Raw genomic sequence first — 18,118 nt, 5'->3', positions numbered from 1 at the left:
AGGGGGGAGAGAAAAGAGGGAAGGAAGAGAGGGAAAGAGAGGGAAAGACAAAGGGCAAGAAAAATAGAGGCAAAGAGACACAGAGGGATAAAGAAGGGGGATGGCAGGAGGGAGTGAGAGACAGCGAGGGGACAGCAGACACAGAGACTAGTGCTGGCCACCTGGAAGCACAGGACAGGCGGAAACAGGCAGCGGGGACCGAGGAGAGGGAGACAGCTAGAAACAAAGTGAGCACTTCTTGGGGGGAATGGGGTTACAGAGAAAGCACCGGACATGGAGAGGCAGGGAGAAAAAGAGTGCAAGAGAGAGGGAGGAGACAGCTGGCCAGCAGAGAGAGAGAGCAGACAGGGGCTGGAGTACAGCAGTGGAGGAATGGGCACAGCGAGACAGAGCGTCAGTTCTGGTTTGGGGGGTGGTGTCTGGAAGGGGGTCCAGGAGGTCAGAGTCAGTTCTGGTCTGGGGTGTCTGGCAGGGGGCACCAGTGGACCTGAGGCCGAGGCTCCAGGTCAGGCTCCAGGATCTGCCTCACCTGACCTGGGGCCCTAGGAGGACCTGATGGACTGGGGGAAGGTAAGGGAGCCTAGCTCCCGGCCCCCTGCTCCTGTGCTGCTCTCTCTCCGGCTCCTCGGAGCCTCCCCCGGGCCGCCCCACCGCCCAGGCGCTGGGGCGCTCACCTGCGGAAGTCCAGCAGGGGCCGGGTGGAGGCCGGGGTGCCCTCTGCCGGCCAGCTGAGGAAGTGGAACTGCGTGAGCGTGCGCGTCTCCTGGGTCTGCACGTTCTTCAGGTAGAAGCTCCGCACCAGGAAGTCCTCGCACCAGATGTGCTCCGACACGAGGTTCACCTGCGGAGGAGGGGGTGCAGGACTGAGCGCGGTAGGGCATCTCCAAATCCTCCCGGCCTCCCAGGCCAGTCAGATTCTAAATCCTCCAGGAAGCTCACCGGACCACCTGCCCCAACTGTTCCAGCTGTCCCCAAGAACCCTAGCTGTTTGTGTCACTTATGGACTGCTCAGGACAACTGGTGGCTTTTTCATCTAGACACAACTATTGTGAGTTTTCATTTGTTTGTTTTGGCCGAGCCCCGTGGCTTGAGGGATCTTAGATCCCCCAGGGATCCAACCCAGGCCCAGGGCAGTGAAAGCACCACTGGACCGTGAGGGAATTCCCAATATTGTGAGCCTCTTGAATTCAAAGTTTCTCCTTCCTCTTCCGCACAGAGACTAGCAAAGTGTCTGTGCTACACACACCGTAAACTTCGATAAAATTCTATATTTTCATTTGATTTTTTTCTTTAACCACAAGCAAGACCAATTTTTAAAACTTAAAAAGACCGTTGTGTGCTCATCTGATGATGCAAAACTGCTATCCAGTGCTCATGAGAAACTGGACGTGTGCAATTAATGTCTCTTGTCTTATTGGGGGGGGGGTGTCACCTCCCATTTGTCAGGAATGTTGCTCCTTCCCTTGCCTTGCCTCTGCCCAGTTCCCCCCTACCTAACTTTTCTCCTAATGAAAAAGTTTGTTTCTGTTTTAAATAAGCAGTATGTGTGACTGGTGGCATTTCTTTCTTCGCTTTGGCCTCCAGGAAACTCAGATCTAAGTTAGGCTCAATAAAAGTAGGTCTCAGTCTTGGCCTTTGAGTATACTTATCTTCCCTGTCTCAAAACTGTACTCCTGACTCTTAGTTTCTTACCTTAGTTTCAGTGGTTTTATAGCTTTGTATCTGTACCTTTCATCATAGGTCCTTACAAGTGCTTTTTGGCCCTAGACTGGACACACACATACACACATGTATATGCATGTATGTGAATATGTGTATGCACACATATGTTTATATACACATATGTTCACACATGCATGAACGGTGCACCATCCATTTTCTCCACCCCCATCGTCTCCTGGCCGTGGGGTCCTGCTGACCTCATATACATGGTAGAGGGAGGAGCCCTCATCTGGCCAGTAGCGGTCACACTGCTTGACACCATCCTCCACCAGCGGGGTCAGCATGACAATGACGGTGCAGCCACTCTCCCACACCATCTAGGGACAGAGACCCAGGTAAGCTCCATTCTAACCTCCCTGGGACCTGGCTGGCCCTGGCTGGCCACAAGGGCACCTACTCCCTGGAAAAGCCCTCCCTCCAAAAGCCCACCTGCCAGAAGTCTGAGATGGTATGTGACAGTGGGCCCTGTGTGGCTATGTAGGCTGGCATCCGAGGGTCGTGCTCAATCTGGGGACGGGAAAGATACATCGTGAGCCAGAATGGGAAATGCCACTATGGAGACGCTCGGTCAAAGGGAGCGGGCCAGGGTCTGGGGGAGGCTGAGAAGCCCCATTTCCATGCTAGGATATCAGGCTCACAATTCTGGGGCCTTGGGTGGGGAAATGGAGTCTATGGGGGCAGGATGAAAAGAGGGAGGAGGTGGGGGCCACTCACAATGGGGCTGGCGTTGATGTAATCGCTCCGAGAAGGGCTGCTCTCCACCTTCAGCTTGATGCGTGCGTGGTCATCTGCACAGACCCCGCATCCCACCCCAGAAGTCCCTCCAGTCATTGGGGTCCTGGCACCTCTGCCACTCAGCTTGAGCCAGGATCCTGGCCCCGCCCCCAAGCCCTCCAGAGCTCCCAGCAGACAGAGGGCTGGGGCCGGCAGGTCAGCAGGACTCACTCACAGGGCAAGAAGTCAGGGTTGCGGTTCTTTTTGATGTTGCCCTCCCCCTGGGCGGTGGCACAGGTGTTGGGCTCCGCCTGGTAGGCACACAGGGCCCGCCACTCCTTGGCCAAGCGGTCCCGGTTCCGTAGGTGGTCCTCCATGTACGCCTGCAGGGACACCACAGCCTGGCGCTGGCCCCCACTGCCAGCCTTGCCCCTCCCACCGTCCGGTCCCCTCACCCACTCTGGGCCGATGCCCTGTCCTGACCAGAATCATGTGTCCCGTGGAGATGTCCATGTTGGCCTGGGCGGGCTCCTCGCACCAGGACGGTGTGCTGCTGTGGGAGCTGGGGCTGGCCTGGGCCGCATCACTAAACTGCGAGGACACGCTGCTCACCCGAGAGGGCTCCGGTGGACCCTCTGCCCGGTTGAACAGGGACTTTGTGGCCATGTGCTGGCGGCACAGGTCCTGCGGAAGAAGGATGGGGCAGGGTCCAAGGTCTCCTGAATCCTTCCCAACAGGGTCCTGGGCTCAGTTCAGTAGAGTCCCTAGGCTTGTCCTTGATTGCTTTTGAATGAAACCCATTTCCTCTGGGGTAGGGTCTTCTGCCATGGCTCTCATCCTTTTCGGGGCTGTTCTGCTTGGCTGGTGCCTATGCCTATGACAACCTCGGATGTCACAGAGCAGAAGCCTAGAGCCCCCCCCGCCCCGAATCACAGCACTGGGGAGAACTTCAGCAACCATCTGCTCTCAGTTCCCATCCATTCAAAATGGCCCCGCAGCACTCCCACTGGGGCTTCTCCAGCCCCTGCCTGGACATCCAGCTCCCCACCCTCATCCCAGGTGAGACCCCGACTCCCGAGCCCCTTCCACTCCCTCTCATCAACAAGCGTCTGGGGCTGCACACCTGGTACTCAAAGGTAGTATCACCGTGGGCGCCCTCGGGTCCCAGTGCGGCCAGGCGCTCCTTGTCCCGCTGCCGCGCACGCTGCCGTGCACACAGGGCCACTGCCAGAGCTACGAGCAACCCGGCCACACCCGCCAGGGCCACCAGAGTAAGCAGCATGGAGCGCATAGGAGAGGTGCCGTGGGCCGGTCGCGGAAGGACGGCGGCTGCCTCCTCCCTCTGTGGGAACAAGGCTAGAATCAAGGGGGGCAGTGGTGTGGGGAGACTTAGGAGCTGCTCCCCACCCCCGTCCCACGGCCCACTCCCTGCTAGGTTATCTCCTGGGGCAAAGCTGGGAGGCAGGGGCATGGCGGTACAGGCAGAAGGACCTGGAGAGGCCGAAGATCTTCCTTCTCAATCCCCAATGAGGCAACTCAACCACATTGCACTGCCAGAGACTTAGTGGGTGACCCTCCCTAGGAGTTTTTGCATTTAAAAATGGATACAGAGAAGTATAGAGAGACCCAAGAGATCAAAGAGTAGAATGTGAGGCATCATGTTGGATGCAGAACAGAAGCATATTTTGAGTTCAGTGTCCTTTCTGTGTCATGTTTTCCCTTGGAATTTGAGACTTTGCTCTAGAGCATCTATGGACAGCTATGGCCATCTCAGGTGTGGCTTCGGAGAGAAGCCTGGACCTGCAGGGAGGAGCTGCTGGGGCCATCTGCTGGTCAGAAAGAAAACTGCATGGGGGAGGGCTGCTTTGGCAAAGCTGGGGGACCAGCCAGATAGATCTCAGCTCCTATTCTCCTGTCGTTTGCCTGCATCTCTTGTGGGCAACAAGAGCCCTCTGGGGCTTTGATTGATCCTTCAGTTATCTCATACCTGTCCCACGCCTGTCTGCAAGATCTGGAGCCCTGTCTGTGCTTCCAGTTCAGACTTCACCATCCCTGCAGGGAGGATGTAGGTCAGATTGTGTCCAGCCCCATGTGGACTCCACCCCATGTCATGCTATGCCAGGCGGCAGGCAGGGTCCATGTGGGCTGGGAATATTTCAAGGGGAGCACCAGCCACAGGCCTGGATATATACAACTCAGGCTGGGGTCAAGGAGTACTTACCAGCTTGCTTGGTCACGTCAGCCAAAGACAGGTTCTGTTCATTGTGCTGGATGCGGAAGGTAAGGGCTGGTCCCACGACACTGCCGAATAGGAGGTATGTTACTGCCTCACCCACCACAGACGCCAGATTCAAAATGAGAGGTCCTCTCTGGCCCTCTCCCTGTTAGAGGATGGGGCTAAAACCAATCAGAGATGCCATACAGGGGTGTTTGAGGCTGGGAAGATACTGGATGGGGCCAGCAGCAGGGCTGGGTGTGGCTGTACCTTCAGTGCAGCTGGAAACATCTTTGACCCGACCTTGGCCCCTTACTCACAGTTTGTCTTCCCCTCCTACCCTGAGCCCCTCCAGCCACCTCCCACCTCAAGCTACCTGCTAGATCCCCGCTGCCCCAGCCAGATACAGCCCCACCTGATGTTGATGAAGCTGCCCGAGGACATGTGCACATGCTCAGCCAGGATCTCCAGAAGCTTCACTCCTGCAGCCAGACTCAGGGGCCTGGAGGTGGGGAGCCGGCAGAGGAAGGAAAGTGGGGACCCTCTAGGCCACTTCCTTGAAACAACCTCCAGGGGTGCAGAGCAGCCCAGCCCCATGTGTACTCCACATCTGGACTTCTGCTCTCTGCTTCCTGCCAGGCGGGCCAGCCCAACACCCAAGGGACCAGGAGGCTGACCCAGGCTGGAGCCCTTACTTCTGGTCAGTGACAATGTAGCCATATTCCTCTGCTGATGGTCTAGCAGAGGGCTGCCCTGCCGCCGTGGGCTGGCTCTGGCCCAGTGGACTTTTCTCCTCTCGCAGGATGGGCGTGGCAGGGGGGCCGGCAGCTTTGGGAGGCTCAGAGGATCCAGAGCTCAGCTCCTGCTGGGCTTTATTGGAGGTGGGACCAGCAGTGGGGGATCCGGGCAGGGAGGGCGTGGGCGGTGGAGGCTCCGCTGCGTCTGTGCCCTGCACCTGCTCCTCCATTGTCTGTTTAGAAGAGAGGACAGAGGTATGGTCTCTAACGGTGGAGGGGTCGGGGGGGAGGGGGTCCGCACTCTGGACGCTGAGCTCCCACAGGGGTGCTTAGGACATGTTTCTCTTTCTATCCCCAGGCCCAGGTCAGCACTGGGTACAGAGAGGGCATCCAGGAAAGTGAGTCAAATGGATGAATGAATGAATGAATGAAAAAAGGACTGAATGAGTGATTATTCATGATCAGTAATAATCCACAGGATGGGGCTGGAGTGGGGAGAAGCTCCAGAGTGAGGAAAGCTGGGGTTAGGGGAGAAGATGAACAGGCAGGCCATGGTTTTTCGACTTTTGTTTAGCCACACAACCTTAGAAATCCAACATGTGAAACGGATAGAGTGCCTCAAGCCGCAGGGCAGTCAGGAGCCCGCCTGCTCGCGTCCCCCCGCTTCCCCTAGGGACCCTCAGAGTGTGGTCTGAGATGACTGTCGTGTAAAAAAGCAGTGAATCAAGAATTCTAGCTTCTGGTCCCAGCTCTGCCTTCAACTTGAGGTGAGACCTTAAACAATGACTTGCAGCCTCTGGGCCTCAGTTCCACCAAAATGAGGGCTTGGAGGATACAGATTCTGGGTCCTGATCCTGAGATTTAGATTTCAGTCAAGGGGTTTGCTGCCGTTGGGCACTTATGGGTCAGGCAGGTGTCACAAACTCACTTTCTTGATGTCAGCTCCAATGTTTACAACCCCTCCTGCAGAGACAGGAAAAACAAGACTCTGGGCAAAGGGCCAAGGCCAAGGTCCACACAACGCCAGGTGGGAGAAAAGGCCAGAGGCCCTGAGCCTGTTACATTTGCTGTGGCCTCTTTCCCCGCGTCAGTAACCAAGACCCTATCGCTGGTCTCGTCCTAAGCATGGCCTCATGCCTCAGTGCATCTGCCTTATAACTCATTGTTTTATCAACTCCTCCCTCTGTTATTGGCCACACCTCTCAAAGCTCTTCTCTGCTCAGTCCTCCCTCTGCCCATCAGTCACTGGCTTCTCCTTTTTAGTGGCCATGCCCCTCCTTAGGTCCTCATTATCTTCCGCCCAGCTTTCTCCGTGCCTCCTGGTCCCGGCTCACACCCCCTGTTGGCTTCTTTTCCCATTGCTTCCATCCTCCGGTCCTTTCCTGCTCTAACTCCTCGGCTCACCACCCCACCCCTTGCTTCCTGCCCTTGGCTGGCAATGACTCCTTGTCTCAAAAGAACTCCCTCCCCCTCCCCCTAGAGGGCCCTTTCCCTCTAGGTTGCTTGCTGTGGTCTTGAGAAGTGCGGCAAGAGGCCTCCACGGGGCTGGTAGTCTCTCTGCCTGGACACTCACCCAGATTTCGTCCTGCACCCTTGGGCAGCAGCTGCAGCAGGGTGGAGAGGGTGGAGAGCTGCTCTGGAGTCAGCTGACGGAGCTCCACCCCGTAGCCTGCCAGCACAGCTGCCAGCCTCTGCAGAGTCACATCTGCAGGGAGCCAGACACGGAGCTTAGGGCTGGTGCCGAGACGAACTTGTGGGATGCATTTGGGGGTGGGGGGGGACCGGTGGTACATTTAAGAACTTTTCAAACACCAGGAGACTGATGCCCTCCCCTTCCCACCCTTGTCCACACTTTGGGGGAAAGAGCTTCCTGTGTCAAGACCAAACTTCAGGCCCAGCAGGGACTCCTTGATCCCCCAGCTGAAGAAGAGTCATGTCAGCTCTACTGCCCCCACTGTATCCCCACCGCCTACCTAGTGCCTGGCATAGAGCAGGTGGTCGGTAGACATTAGCTGAGTGTGTAGGTGACTTTAAGGACAAATTAACAAATGCGTGGGTAGTCAGGAAGGACCCTCCCCACCCCACCTCCCAGAAAGCAGCCCCACAGGCAGGGAGTGGATGCTGCGTACTCTGTTACCTGGCTGCTCTTCTGGGGAAGGAGGCTTCTCCCTGCGACCCTCTAGTCCTTCCTCCTCATAGCCTTCTGAGGAGTCATCTGCCTGGCTGCTGCCCCCTTGCTCTGGCAGCCTTGGTGCCCTGGCCCTGCTGGGCACTTGTGGCTCCTGGGCCAGGTAGAGCAGCCCTGACTCCTGGAGAAGCTGAGCAGGCGGAGGCCCTGGAGGGTCCCCATAGGAACGGCCAGGGTGAGCCCCGAACGTGCCCTTGGAGGCAGTTCTGCTGAAGAGGGCTGGGGGTTCAGCCTTGGGCAGGGGGCCAACACTGACCATTCCTGGGGAGCTCTCTGAGCTCCGGGGGCCATCGCGGGAGCCAAACTGTGGGAAACCAGAGATTCGGATGAGAGCAGACATCAGGGCTGGGGGACTGGGGTTGCGGTGGGGCGGAGGTCCAGGGCTCACCTGATGGAACAAGTAGGGCTGCAGCAGGGCAGGTTCATAACTCAGGGCAGGGTGGGGAGGCTGCGGGGGCAGCAGCAGATGCTCCAGGAGAGGGGGCAGCAGCTCAGCCTGCAAAGGGGAGAGGGGGGAGCCTGCCCCAGCTCCACCCCTACCTACTGGAGGTCGAGGAAGCCGATGCTGGGGAGCAGGGGCGGAGCCAGTGGGGATGCCCTGTAAAAGCAGCTCCCCAGCGGGACCCGGTCTCCTGGGCGCCAAGCCAGATCTGGGGAGGAAAGCAAAGTGTGTGTGTGTGTGTGTTTGTGTGTGTGTGTGTGTGTGTGTGTGTGTGTGTGTGTGTTGGTCGTGTGGGGGAGGGCGTATAGAGCCTACGAGGCAGAGATGGTGGGTCCAGGCTTAGCACAGAATGAGCCTGCTCTCTTAAGAGATGAGGTAGCCTCAGGCGAGGAGACAGTAGCATGGGGAAGGGCCAGAGGGCCAAGCCTGGGGCAGAGGTCATCGCCTCCCTGGTAAGCATGCCTGGATCCCTGAAACACAGCGGAAGAGCTGGAAGCATGAGGCTAGGGATGGAGAGGGGAGAACAGGAGAAGGGGAAGGCAGCTGGGAACCGCTCTAGATGAACTGTGTCTGCAGCTTGCCACACTGTCCCTGTGGGCATGTCCCCAAGTACGCATTCAAACACTCAGTACTGTGCGCTCTCACTCTGTTCCCCCTGCCCCACTCTGCCTTCTTCACCTGGTGTCATCATCTGAGCCCCAAGCCGTCATTTACTTTCCTCTGCTTTACAGGGTCTGAATGATGCCCTCAGAGCCCCTAACCACAAAAAGATGATGGTACCTCCTACCATATACAATTCCACATAGTAACAAAACTGAACATTAAACGACTTCAGTCCGACAAAATTCTAATTTGTTCCATGATGACTACTTTGATGCTTCTTTTAAGATACCGAATGTCCTGTATACACTGCTATATTTAAAACAGATAACCAACAAGGACCTACTGTATAGCACAGGGAACTCTGCTCAATATTATGAAACAATCTAAATGGGAAAAGAATTTGAAAAAGCATAAATACACGTATATTTTTAAAAAACTGCAAAAAGGAACATAATTTTACACGTACTTATAAGTACTTATATATATGTCTGTGCCAATACCATGTAGTACTAATTATTATAGCTTCTCCACTCTCTCTATCTCCTGATGCATCCCAGAAATCAGTTCAAGTACTACCATTATCTGATTCATATCTGAGTCTGCTGTGGGTGAAACTTTGCTAACATATCTTTCCTATGTCAGTACTAGAGAAAAAGTAATTTGTCTTGTTCTCCTACTTTGTATCCGTAAAGATTAGCACAGTGATTGGCACATAGTATAACCCTGTATTTTTTGCTGAGTAAATGAATTCATTAAAAGACAAACCAGACCAAAAACAAAATACCAAAAGTCCAAATGTTTCAAAACAGTTTTTAACACCGTAAATCAATTATGCTTCAATAAAAATTTTAAAAAGACTTTGTTAGGCAAAAAAAAACACAAAACAAAACAGTTTTTTTGTTTTGTTTTGTGGTACGCGGGCCTCTCACCACTGTGGCCTCTTCCGCTGCGGAGCACGGGCTCCGGATGTGCAGGCCCAGAGGCCATGGCTCATGGGCCCAGCAGCTCCGCGGCATGTGGGATCCTCCCAGACCGGGGCGCGAACCCGTGTCCCCTGCATCGGCAGGCGGACTCTCAACCACTGCGCCACCAGGGAAGCCCTAAAACAGTTTTTAATGGCCCTCTTCTGCTGGATCCCCAGGGATGAGCTCGGCTCGTGTTGGGCATGTGAGCGTGTCAGATGACTGACTACTCCAGAACCTCTTTTACCCAAGCCCCAGCCTGCTGATTTTTGTACCCATTTCCCTCTGTCCATCAGGATGATCACAGATCCACCAGCCTTGCTATGACAGAGTTGATGAGAAATGATGCCTACCTGTCCCCTGGATGGGGCTCTGCTGGGTGAAGCCTGGGGATGCGCTCCATTTCCTGGGAGATCACATACTGGGTGAGGTCATCGTGCCAGGACAGTCCTGCCAGGAAACAGAATAGGGTGAGATTGAGATTGGCTTGGGAAAGTCTGAGGGCCCAGTAACAGGGACCAGTGTAGATCAAAACTGCACCCTCTACCCAGCAGCGTATTGAATTTGGCAGGGCAGAGGAACAGCGGAGGGGGTCTAGAGATGCGGTGGGTGATTTGAGCTGTCCTTTTCCCACACTCAGGTATAGATTTGGGAGTGAGACTGCTTCCAGTGAGACTGGGTTTAAGTCCTCTGCCACTTACTAATTGTGTAACCTTAGCTGAACCTATCTGAGCCTTAGTTCTCTCATCTGAAAAATGGGGGTTTATACCTCCTAAAATTGTTGCGATAATTAAAATACAAAATGGTTAGAATAGTACCTGACACATAGGGAGCTTTCAATAAGTGCTATTATTATAATCATCATCAATATTATTATTCAGCTTTTTTTTTTTTTTTTTTTTGGCGGTACGCGGGCCTCTCACTGCTGTGGCCTCTCCCGTTGCGGAGCACAGGCTCCGGATGCACAGGCTCAGCGGCCACGGCTCACGGGCCCAGCCGCTCCGCGGCATGTGGGATCTTCCCGGACCGGGGCACGAACCCGTGTCCCCTGCATCGGCAGGCGGACTCTCAACCACTGCACCACCAGGGAAGCCCTCAGCTTCTTTTTATTGATCCTGAACCTTAGTTTTCTTTATTTGTAAAGTGAGAATAATATATACTTTATGGGTCTGTAGTAAAGATTAAGTACAGTCAGGAAAATAAAAGTGCTTGGAAAACTCCAAAGCACTATACACCTGTTTTAAACATTCATCAACATCATCTTATCATGAGGCAGATCTCCGTTTGACCATTTTCCTCCATGAAACTCTGCTCTCAGGAAAGGTCAGTCAACTATTTTAAAGGGATAATCTCCCACTCTCCACCCCCATGCCTTTTTCCTTGTTTCTGGATTAATAATCTGTACTGCTCTTAACTCATATCCTGGGATCTATACCTGCTTTTTTGCCTATTAACATTAGATGAACTATCTGTGTCCCTGTATAAGGCCAATTCCTCTGCTTGAGCACGAGATTTCATCCCCTACTACCTACTCAAGAACATCTTCCCCACAGTTCTCCCCTATTTCCTACATCATCATTTTCTCCTGTTCTCTACTGAATTATTCCCATTCACATACAAACATGATGCAGTTTCTCCCATCTTATAAAAATACTGTTTGATCCCACAGTCCCCTCCAGCTATCACCCCATTTCTTTGCTTTTCTTTGTAGCAAGACTCTTTGAAAGTGTTATTTATACTGGCTGTATCCAGTTCTTTTCCTCCCATTCCCTCTTATCCACTCTATTCAGGATTTTATTCCCAACTATTCTACCAAAACGGCTTTCATCACGATCACCAGTGGCTTCTGCATATCTAAATCCAGGGTCAATTCTCAGATCTCATCTTACTTAACCTACCACCATCATTTGACACTGTTGATCACTCCTTCCTCCTTGATACACTTCCACTTAGCTTCTAGGACACCATACACTCTTGTTTTTCCTCCTACCTTGCTGGCTCTCCCTTCTCAGACTCCCTTGTTGGTTCTGCTCCTTCTTCTGGTCCTCTTAATAATAGAATTCTTTAGGGCTCTTCTTCATAAACACACAATCTTTTGGTTATTTCATTCACCTCATGGGTTTAATTACCATCTATATGCCAAAGAATCCCAAATTCATATCTCCACTCCGGACCTCTCCTTTTTAAAACCCAATCTTATATACTCAACTTCCCACGTTATTGAATGGATATCTTAAACTCAGTGTATTCAAAACTGAACACCCCTTTCCTCAAGTTGATCCTTCTGCATAATTAATGACATGTACATCAACCTAGCTGTTCAGGCAATAAAACCTAAGTGTCATCCTTGACTACTCCCTTTCTTTCATGGCCCTATCCAATATTTCATGAAATCATGCTCACTACCTTAAAAATACAGGCAGAATTCTGTCATTTCTCATTACCTCCCTGCAACCACCCTGGTCCACGCTTATTCATCTCTTACATGAGTTACTGTGATAGCTTTTAATGTTTCGTGTTTCTGTTTCTACCATTGACTCCCTACGTTCTATTCTCAACACAGCAGCAAGAGTGATCTTTTTAAAGTAGAAGTGAGATCATGCACCCCTATGCTCAAACCTTGTGATGGTTTCCTCTTTTACTCAGAGTAAAGCCAATGTCCATACATTCTCATATAAAATCCCAGAGCATCCCTTCCCTCATTACCTACCTGACTGCATCTTCTACTCTGCCTCTCCATCACTCCTTTAGAGCCACTCTGTAGAGGGGCTCTCCATGGTGTTCCTCAAACTCATGCTCCTATCTTAGGGCTTTTATTCTATCTAGCTCCCTGGCCACCCGAAACACTCTTCCCTGAGATAACCTTCTGGGAAAGCATCCCCACCTCCTTGATGCCTTTATTTGAATTTCAGTCTCAATAAGGTCTATCTTGACCACTCAATTTAATACCACAGCTTCCTACCTCACCATTTCTGATCCCTTTATCCTGCTGTAATTGTTTTCTCCATGGCACTTATCACCTTCTAACATACTAGTGTTTTCTAATTTCTAGTGTATTCCCTCCCTTCACCCCTGAATGTAAACCCCAGTAGGCAGAGATCTTTGTTTCACTCCCTGATATATCCCAAGCACCTGAAACTACGTTTGCCATGTACAAGTACCCAATAAATATTGGTTGAATGAGTGAATTGGATGAGTGGGGTATTCTCCTGGCTGAAGACTCCAGGATTCATGGCCCTGGAGTACTCAGTCAGTTCCAGAGAGTGGGTTGGTCCTAAAGATATAAATGCTGGCCGCTTCCAGTGGTGTCTTCTAGAAGCCCCCTCTGGATTCCTCCAGAGAGTCTAAGTGTGAACAGCCTATCTCTAGGGTTCCACCCCCGCTCCTGTCTTGCCTCCTTCTCCAGTAAGGTCTGGGAAGGTGAGGTTCCAGAGTGGGTGTGATAGGAATGTTCCATGAGAGAAATCCTGGAGTCAGGTGGCCCCTCCCTTCCCCACCCTTATCTAACCAAGTTACAGTCTCCCTCCTCCAGCGCATCTAGACCTCACCTTGGGACATGAGCTGTCGGAGGACACCTTGTAAGCGTTGAAGAACTGGGGAGGTGACTTGCAAAAGGGGCCGGGCTTGCCCCACTCCCACCTGGCATTGTCCAAACAAGCCATCTAAGAGCACAAAAGTGGTGTCAGTGGTGGGGGGCTTGGACAACAGGCCTTCCCAAGTCCAGGCTGCAAATAGACAGCACTCCCTCAATCTCCTCTCTTGGCTTCAGAGAGCTCTGCCCCTCCAGTCCAGTCCCCCTTCTCTCCAAGCCCAGTTCCCCCTCTCCCTTCCAGCCCACCCCACTTCTTTCTTATTATACATCACCACCACCCCCCAACTCTGTTTTGTAAATCCTATGTTTGGGCCTCACTCACCCTGAATACAGACTTCGAGGTGAGAGCAGAGTCTGCGGTCAAACAGACAGCCTGTAGAGGACAGGTGAGCAGAGGCTCAGACACCCACACACATAGAATGGTCAGATGGATGAACAGGCTAGAAAAGGGGGAAGCAGATGGGATCCATTCTTTCATTCTAAGGAAGGCTTTAAGCTGGGAGGAGAGGAGGAAGAGTCCTCCTCTTGAGAAGAAAGCACAGGATCCGGCTTTGGATTTTAAATATCTGCAAGTCTGGATTCTTCCCCTAAAAGCCTCTGTTAGCTTAAGTGAGTAAGAGGGAGAAGAAGCCCTCCAGGTGCATGGGAATCGTGATGGTGGAGAATCATATTGATACTTCTACTCTCATAGAATTACTATGGGGTAGTTTTTGTCCAAATTCTGAGGAAAAGGGGACTTTCCTTTCCCAATCTCCACAAGCATCTTATGATGGCCTGGGGGTCAGAAGAGATGGGAACCCCAGCACACTCCCCCTTAGTGTGGGAAAGGGGTATAGGCGGGGTGTCTCTAAGGCAATGCTCCCCACGCTGTCCCTGCAGTCCGCGGCCCCTGTACTGCTGGGGCGGTTCGTGGTGCTGAAGCTCTGAGTCTGGCGCCGCTGAGGGCTTGCCTGGAAGCAGTGATGGGGGAGGGAAGGGTAACAGGGTGAGGAGTCTCCAAGGGACGTGACCTCTCCGCCATTTCAGTCTTCATCTTCCACCCTCCTAACCCGCGGCGCCACAGGAAGTATCTTGCATTGGCCTCCAAGCCCGGCGGGGAAGAAGAACGCCAGACGGCGAGCTTGCCCCCTTCCCCCACGTGCGCCCCGCCCCCACCCTCCCCCTGCCCGTGAGTCAGCGCTGACTGTCTCAGTCCGCACAAACGTGAGTCAGCACCAGGCCTGGCCGTGGGGAGGGGGACGTGAGACGACCCTTCCCTCTTCACCTTCTTCGGCCCCCTCCCCCAGCTGTCCCTCTCTAATCGGAGATCAGATTACAGCCATCGGCCTCTCTGGGCTTGAAGAAAAACGCTGGCCCCTCCCTCGGCCTGATACTGTACGGAACGCTGGGACCCCGGAGTTCTCGGCCCCGACTTCTCCCGGCAGAACAGGGTTCCCTCTTCTTCCCTCCCCTCCTCCATCCCTCAGCTCCTGTCGCCACTTTTTGGCGCCTCGGAGAGACTTGCTTCTCCTGTGGTCCTGTATCCCGTCTCCAGGTCCCTCTGTCCATATGCACCCCCATTCCTTCTCCCCAAACCGCAATCTTCCCCTGAGCCCGCTTCTCTTAGGTCCCGCCCCCGAGCTCCCAGCCCCACCTCCAGGCCTACGCCCCTTTCCTCGCAGACGCCCTCTCATCTTCCTCATCTCACAGTGCCTCCCCCTACCCAACTCCACACACACATTCTACCTGAGCTCGCGACCTGCGTGACACTTCCCCCCACGCCCCCCACCGAGTTTTGCTCCCGGCACCATCCTCCCCCAATCCCATTTCCTCCTGACCGTGGGCGCTAATGGCGTTGCAGCCTCCCGGACGGCTGCCCAGCAGCATCAGGCAGAGGAGCACCCGGAGACCCCCAGATCCCCCGGGACCCCCAGGCCGCCGCGGGCGCCGCATCCTTCCGGGATCCGCGCTCCCGCTCGGCTGCCAGAGCCGCAGCGACTCGGGCCGGAGCCTGGCAGAGGGGCCGAGGCGGGGCCTGCCACTCCCCACCCACCGAGGCGGGGTCTACAGGCCCCTCTCGCGGCAACTCCGCCAACCCCAGGCGGCTGGTGACGACATTTCCACCCCCGGCTCTTGCGTTGATTTGCGTCATTCGTGGCGTAAAAGCACTGTCTTACTGGGGGTCCTACCCACCCCGTCCCTCCTACCCCAAATAGTAGGCGCTTCTCTAGAATTCGCACTTGGCCTCACCTTGACATATGCTTCTCCCCAAGGACCACCACCTGTATCACCCAGTCGCAGGGTTGGCGAGAAGGGTTCCAGTTGTGTGGGGGCCAAGAAATTTACGTGAGCCGGGTCGTATAAACCTTAAGAAGAGGAGCATACAGGTGAATACAATATGTACTCTTTCGCAGCTCAATTAATGGTATAGATGTTATCCTTAAGAGCAGGAATGGTTTTGCGTGTGTGCTCGGATTCCACTTCTAGCAATGCCACCTACTTAGGGGTATAACTTTGGGCAAGTTGCTTGACCTCTCTGTGCCCAAGTTTCCTGATCTGTAAAATGGAGGTGCCAACAGTGCCTCCCTTACAAGGTGGTTGTGAAGATTTACAGGAATTAAACTCACGTGCCTCACTTAGAACAACCACTGCACTGGCATATACTAAACACTGGGTATATATTGGCTTTTGTTATTAGCCTTGGCTCGCCTTTCTTTCGCCCTCTTCCACCTCGAGCCTATCAAAATCCTGTGGTTTCTGCCTGCAAAATGTCTCCCATCAGCCCACTTCTCTCTATATGATGGAGTCCATATGACTTCTCTCTTTCATGATGACTACTAAGGTAATCATCTAACGAGTCTTTTGCTTCCATTCTTGTCACCCAATAAGCTTGGGAGTGAGCTTTCTAAAGGTCAAAATTGATCACTTTACTCTCTTGCTGTTCATAAAAATTTTCCAAAATACAAAAAGAAAAAAATTTAAAAAGATGGTGGTGCATGGTACTCACACACTCATCACCTAGGCTGAACAGTTATTGATTATTTTGCCATCTTTGCTTCTTTTTAGTACTTAAAAGTAAACAATAGACATTATAGTTACCTTCCAAAAGTTTCAATATGCATTTCCAAGAAATAAGAGTATCTTCCCATATAACCTAAATGCCATTATGACACCTAATGAAATTTACGGTAATTCCCGAATATCATTTAATGCTCAGTTCGTATTCAAATGTCTCAAATTGTTTCCAAAAAATGCCTTTTTTCAGCTGTTTTGTTCAAAGTAGCAGTCAGTCAAAGACCACCATTGCATTTGGTTATGTTTCTTAATTCTCTTTAAATTAACATAAACAGTGCGTCCCCCCCCCCCATTTTTTTGACATTTTCTTGTGGAAGATACCAGATCAGGCTTTCTTTACAACTCCCTACCTTCAGGATTTGTGACTGTTTCCTCGTGATATGTTTTCCTGTATTTTCCCTGTATATATCCTGTATGTCCCCTGTATTTCCTGAAAAATAGAACTTAAGTCTTGACTGGATCAGGTAAAAAATTTTTTAAAACAAAAAATTTACAGGTGATGCTGTATGACTCCAACTGCATCATTTCAGGAAGTGCATAATGTCTGGCTGTCCCACTGTTAGTGATGCTATAATTGATCACTGGTTTAAGGTAGAGACAGCCAGATCTCTGTCATAAAGTAGTTCCCCAGCAACTTTTCACCTAGTGGTGTTGCCATTCATTGATGATCTTTGACTAAAATGGTGATTTTCTAGTTCTATCACTCCTTTAACATTTGTTAGCTGATATTATTTCATAAAGAAGAGCATTCTCTCATCAACTGCGCTTAGTTATATCCTGAGATACAATTCCAACTGGAAAGGTAGCATACATTCTTAGTTTCTTCTCTTTAACTATTAATTTGCAGAGTGATGAGTTGGTGTAATAGTTACCGCCAAGAGTGGCAAGTAAGTTTTGTGTTTTTTTAAATACATTTACTTATTTATTTATTTTGGCTGCATTGGGTTTTCGTTGCTGTGCGCGGGCTTTCTCTAGTTGCGGCGAGCTGGGGGGCTACTCTTTGTTGTGGTGTGTGGGCTTCTCACCGAGGTGGCTTCTCTTGTGGAGTATGGACTCTAGGCAGCGGGCTTCAGTAGTTGTGGCTTGTGGGCTCTAGAGTGCAGGCTCAGTAGTTGTGGCACACGGGCTTAGTTGCTCCACGGCATGTGGGATCTTCCCGGACCAGGGCTCGAACCCATGTCCCCTTCACTGGCAGGTGGATTCTTAACAACTGCGCCATCAGGGAAGTCCCTAAGTTTTAAAAAATATTTGTTATGACTTTTTATCTTTGAGCATTACTATGGAAGTATGGATTTTTATATATTCAATATGTATCAGTCAATCACAGTAATATTCAAATTGTCCTAAGTAAGTAATTAAGTGAAAGTTCCTTTAAACTCATTCTTTTTTCCTTTTGAAACGTCCCATTAATCACTGAAAGCTCCCTTGCTTTCTATCATTCCAACATGTACGAGGTTAATTTTTTTTATTCCTTGCCCTAGACATGGAAGCAGTCATTCCTCCAAAGAGACTTGGTAGCTTTTAGTAAGAACTGACTTTAGAGACCACAGTCTGGGTTCTAGGGGTGATAATGGCTACTGAGGTGATTGATGTTGCTTCTGGGTCCTTTCAGTGCACAGAGCTAGGATATTAAGATACCGTCACAAATACACACACACACTGATATTTCCAATTAAAATTTAGCTGTGATTTTTACTGAACTCTTAATTTTATACTTGTATCTCTTTATTACACTGAAAAATTTGGTTTCCCATAACATTAACATAATCATTTATCGGTTTAATCCTACTATATGCATACAATAATTTACAAATGATAATATAGATATTACTCTACTAATAAAACAGTGAATACACTTAAGACTTTGGGTAGTTTATTTTGTCCTTATA

General features: G+C 51.6%; 1 protein-coding gene across 2 annotated transcripts in view; it reads right to left on the bottom strand.

Moving 5' to 3' along the window:
• The window catches only part of PTPRN (protein tyrosine phosphatase receptor type N), a 19,454-nt gene extending 4,313 nt beyond the window's left edge, over positions 1–15,141 (bottom strand). Inside the window, exons 1-19 of one of the 2 annotated variants that reach the window (XM_024763328.1) lie at positions 14,993–15,141; positions 13,498–13,548; positions 13,132–13,245; positions 9,937–10,033; positions 7,965–8,226; positions 7,526–7,880; positions 6,962–7,093; positions 6,317–6,351; positions 5,347–5,621; positions 5,067–5,153; positions 4,658–4,737; positions 4,424–4,488; positions 3,560–3,778; positions 2,920–3,120; positions 2,672–2,819; positions 2,437–2,510; positions 2,152–2,229; positions 1,920–2,039; positions 675–841 (exon numbers count right to left, since the gene is read on the bottom strand). In XM_024763328.1, coding sequence (XP_024619096.1) covers positions 675–841; positions 1,920–2,039; positions 2,152–2,229; positions 2,437–2,510; positions 2,672–2,819; positions 2,920–3,120; positions 3,560–3,778; positions 4,424–4,488; positions 4,658–4,737; positions 5,067–5,153; positions 5,347–5,621; positions 6,317–6,351; positions 6,962–7,093; positions 7,526–7,880; positions 7,965–8,226; positions 9,937–10,033; positions 13,132–13,245; positions 13,498–13,548; positions 14,993–15,107 — 2,675 coding nt within the window. In that variant the 5' untranslated portion in view covers positions 15,108–15,141. The remainder of the gene's footprint in view (positions 1–674; positions 842–1,919; positions 2,040–2,151; positions 2,230–2,436; positions 2,511–2,671; positions 2,820–2,919; positions 3,121–3,559; positions 3,779–4,423; positions 4,489–4,657; positions 4,738–5,066; positions 5,154–5,346; positions 5,622–6,316; positions 6,352–6,961; positions 7,094–7,525; positions 7,881–7,964; positions 8,227–9,936; positions 10,034–13,131; positions 13,246–13,497; positions 13,549–14,992) is intronic. The other variant, XM_024763329.1, reaches the window with a different exon arrangement.
• Between the last annotated feature and the right edge of the window lie 2,977 nt (positions 15,142–18,118).

The sequence above is a fragment of the Neophocaena asiaeorientalis genome, unplaced genomic scaffold (genome assembly GCF_003031525.2).
Source record: "Neophocaena asiaeorientalis asiaeorientalis breed wild unplaced genomic scaffold, Neophocaena_asiaeorientalis_V1.1 scaffold86, whole genome shotgun sequence".
Classification (NCBI taxonomy): Eukaryota; Metazoa; Chordata; class Mammalia; order Artiodactyla; family Phocoenidae; genus Neophocaena; species Neophocaena asiaeorientalis.
Note: the sequence above shows the minus strand (reverse complement) of the source record. Positions and strands in the feature narration are given on the sequence as shown.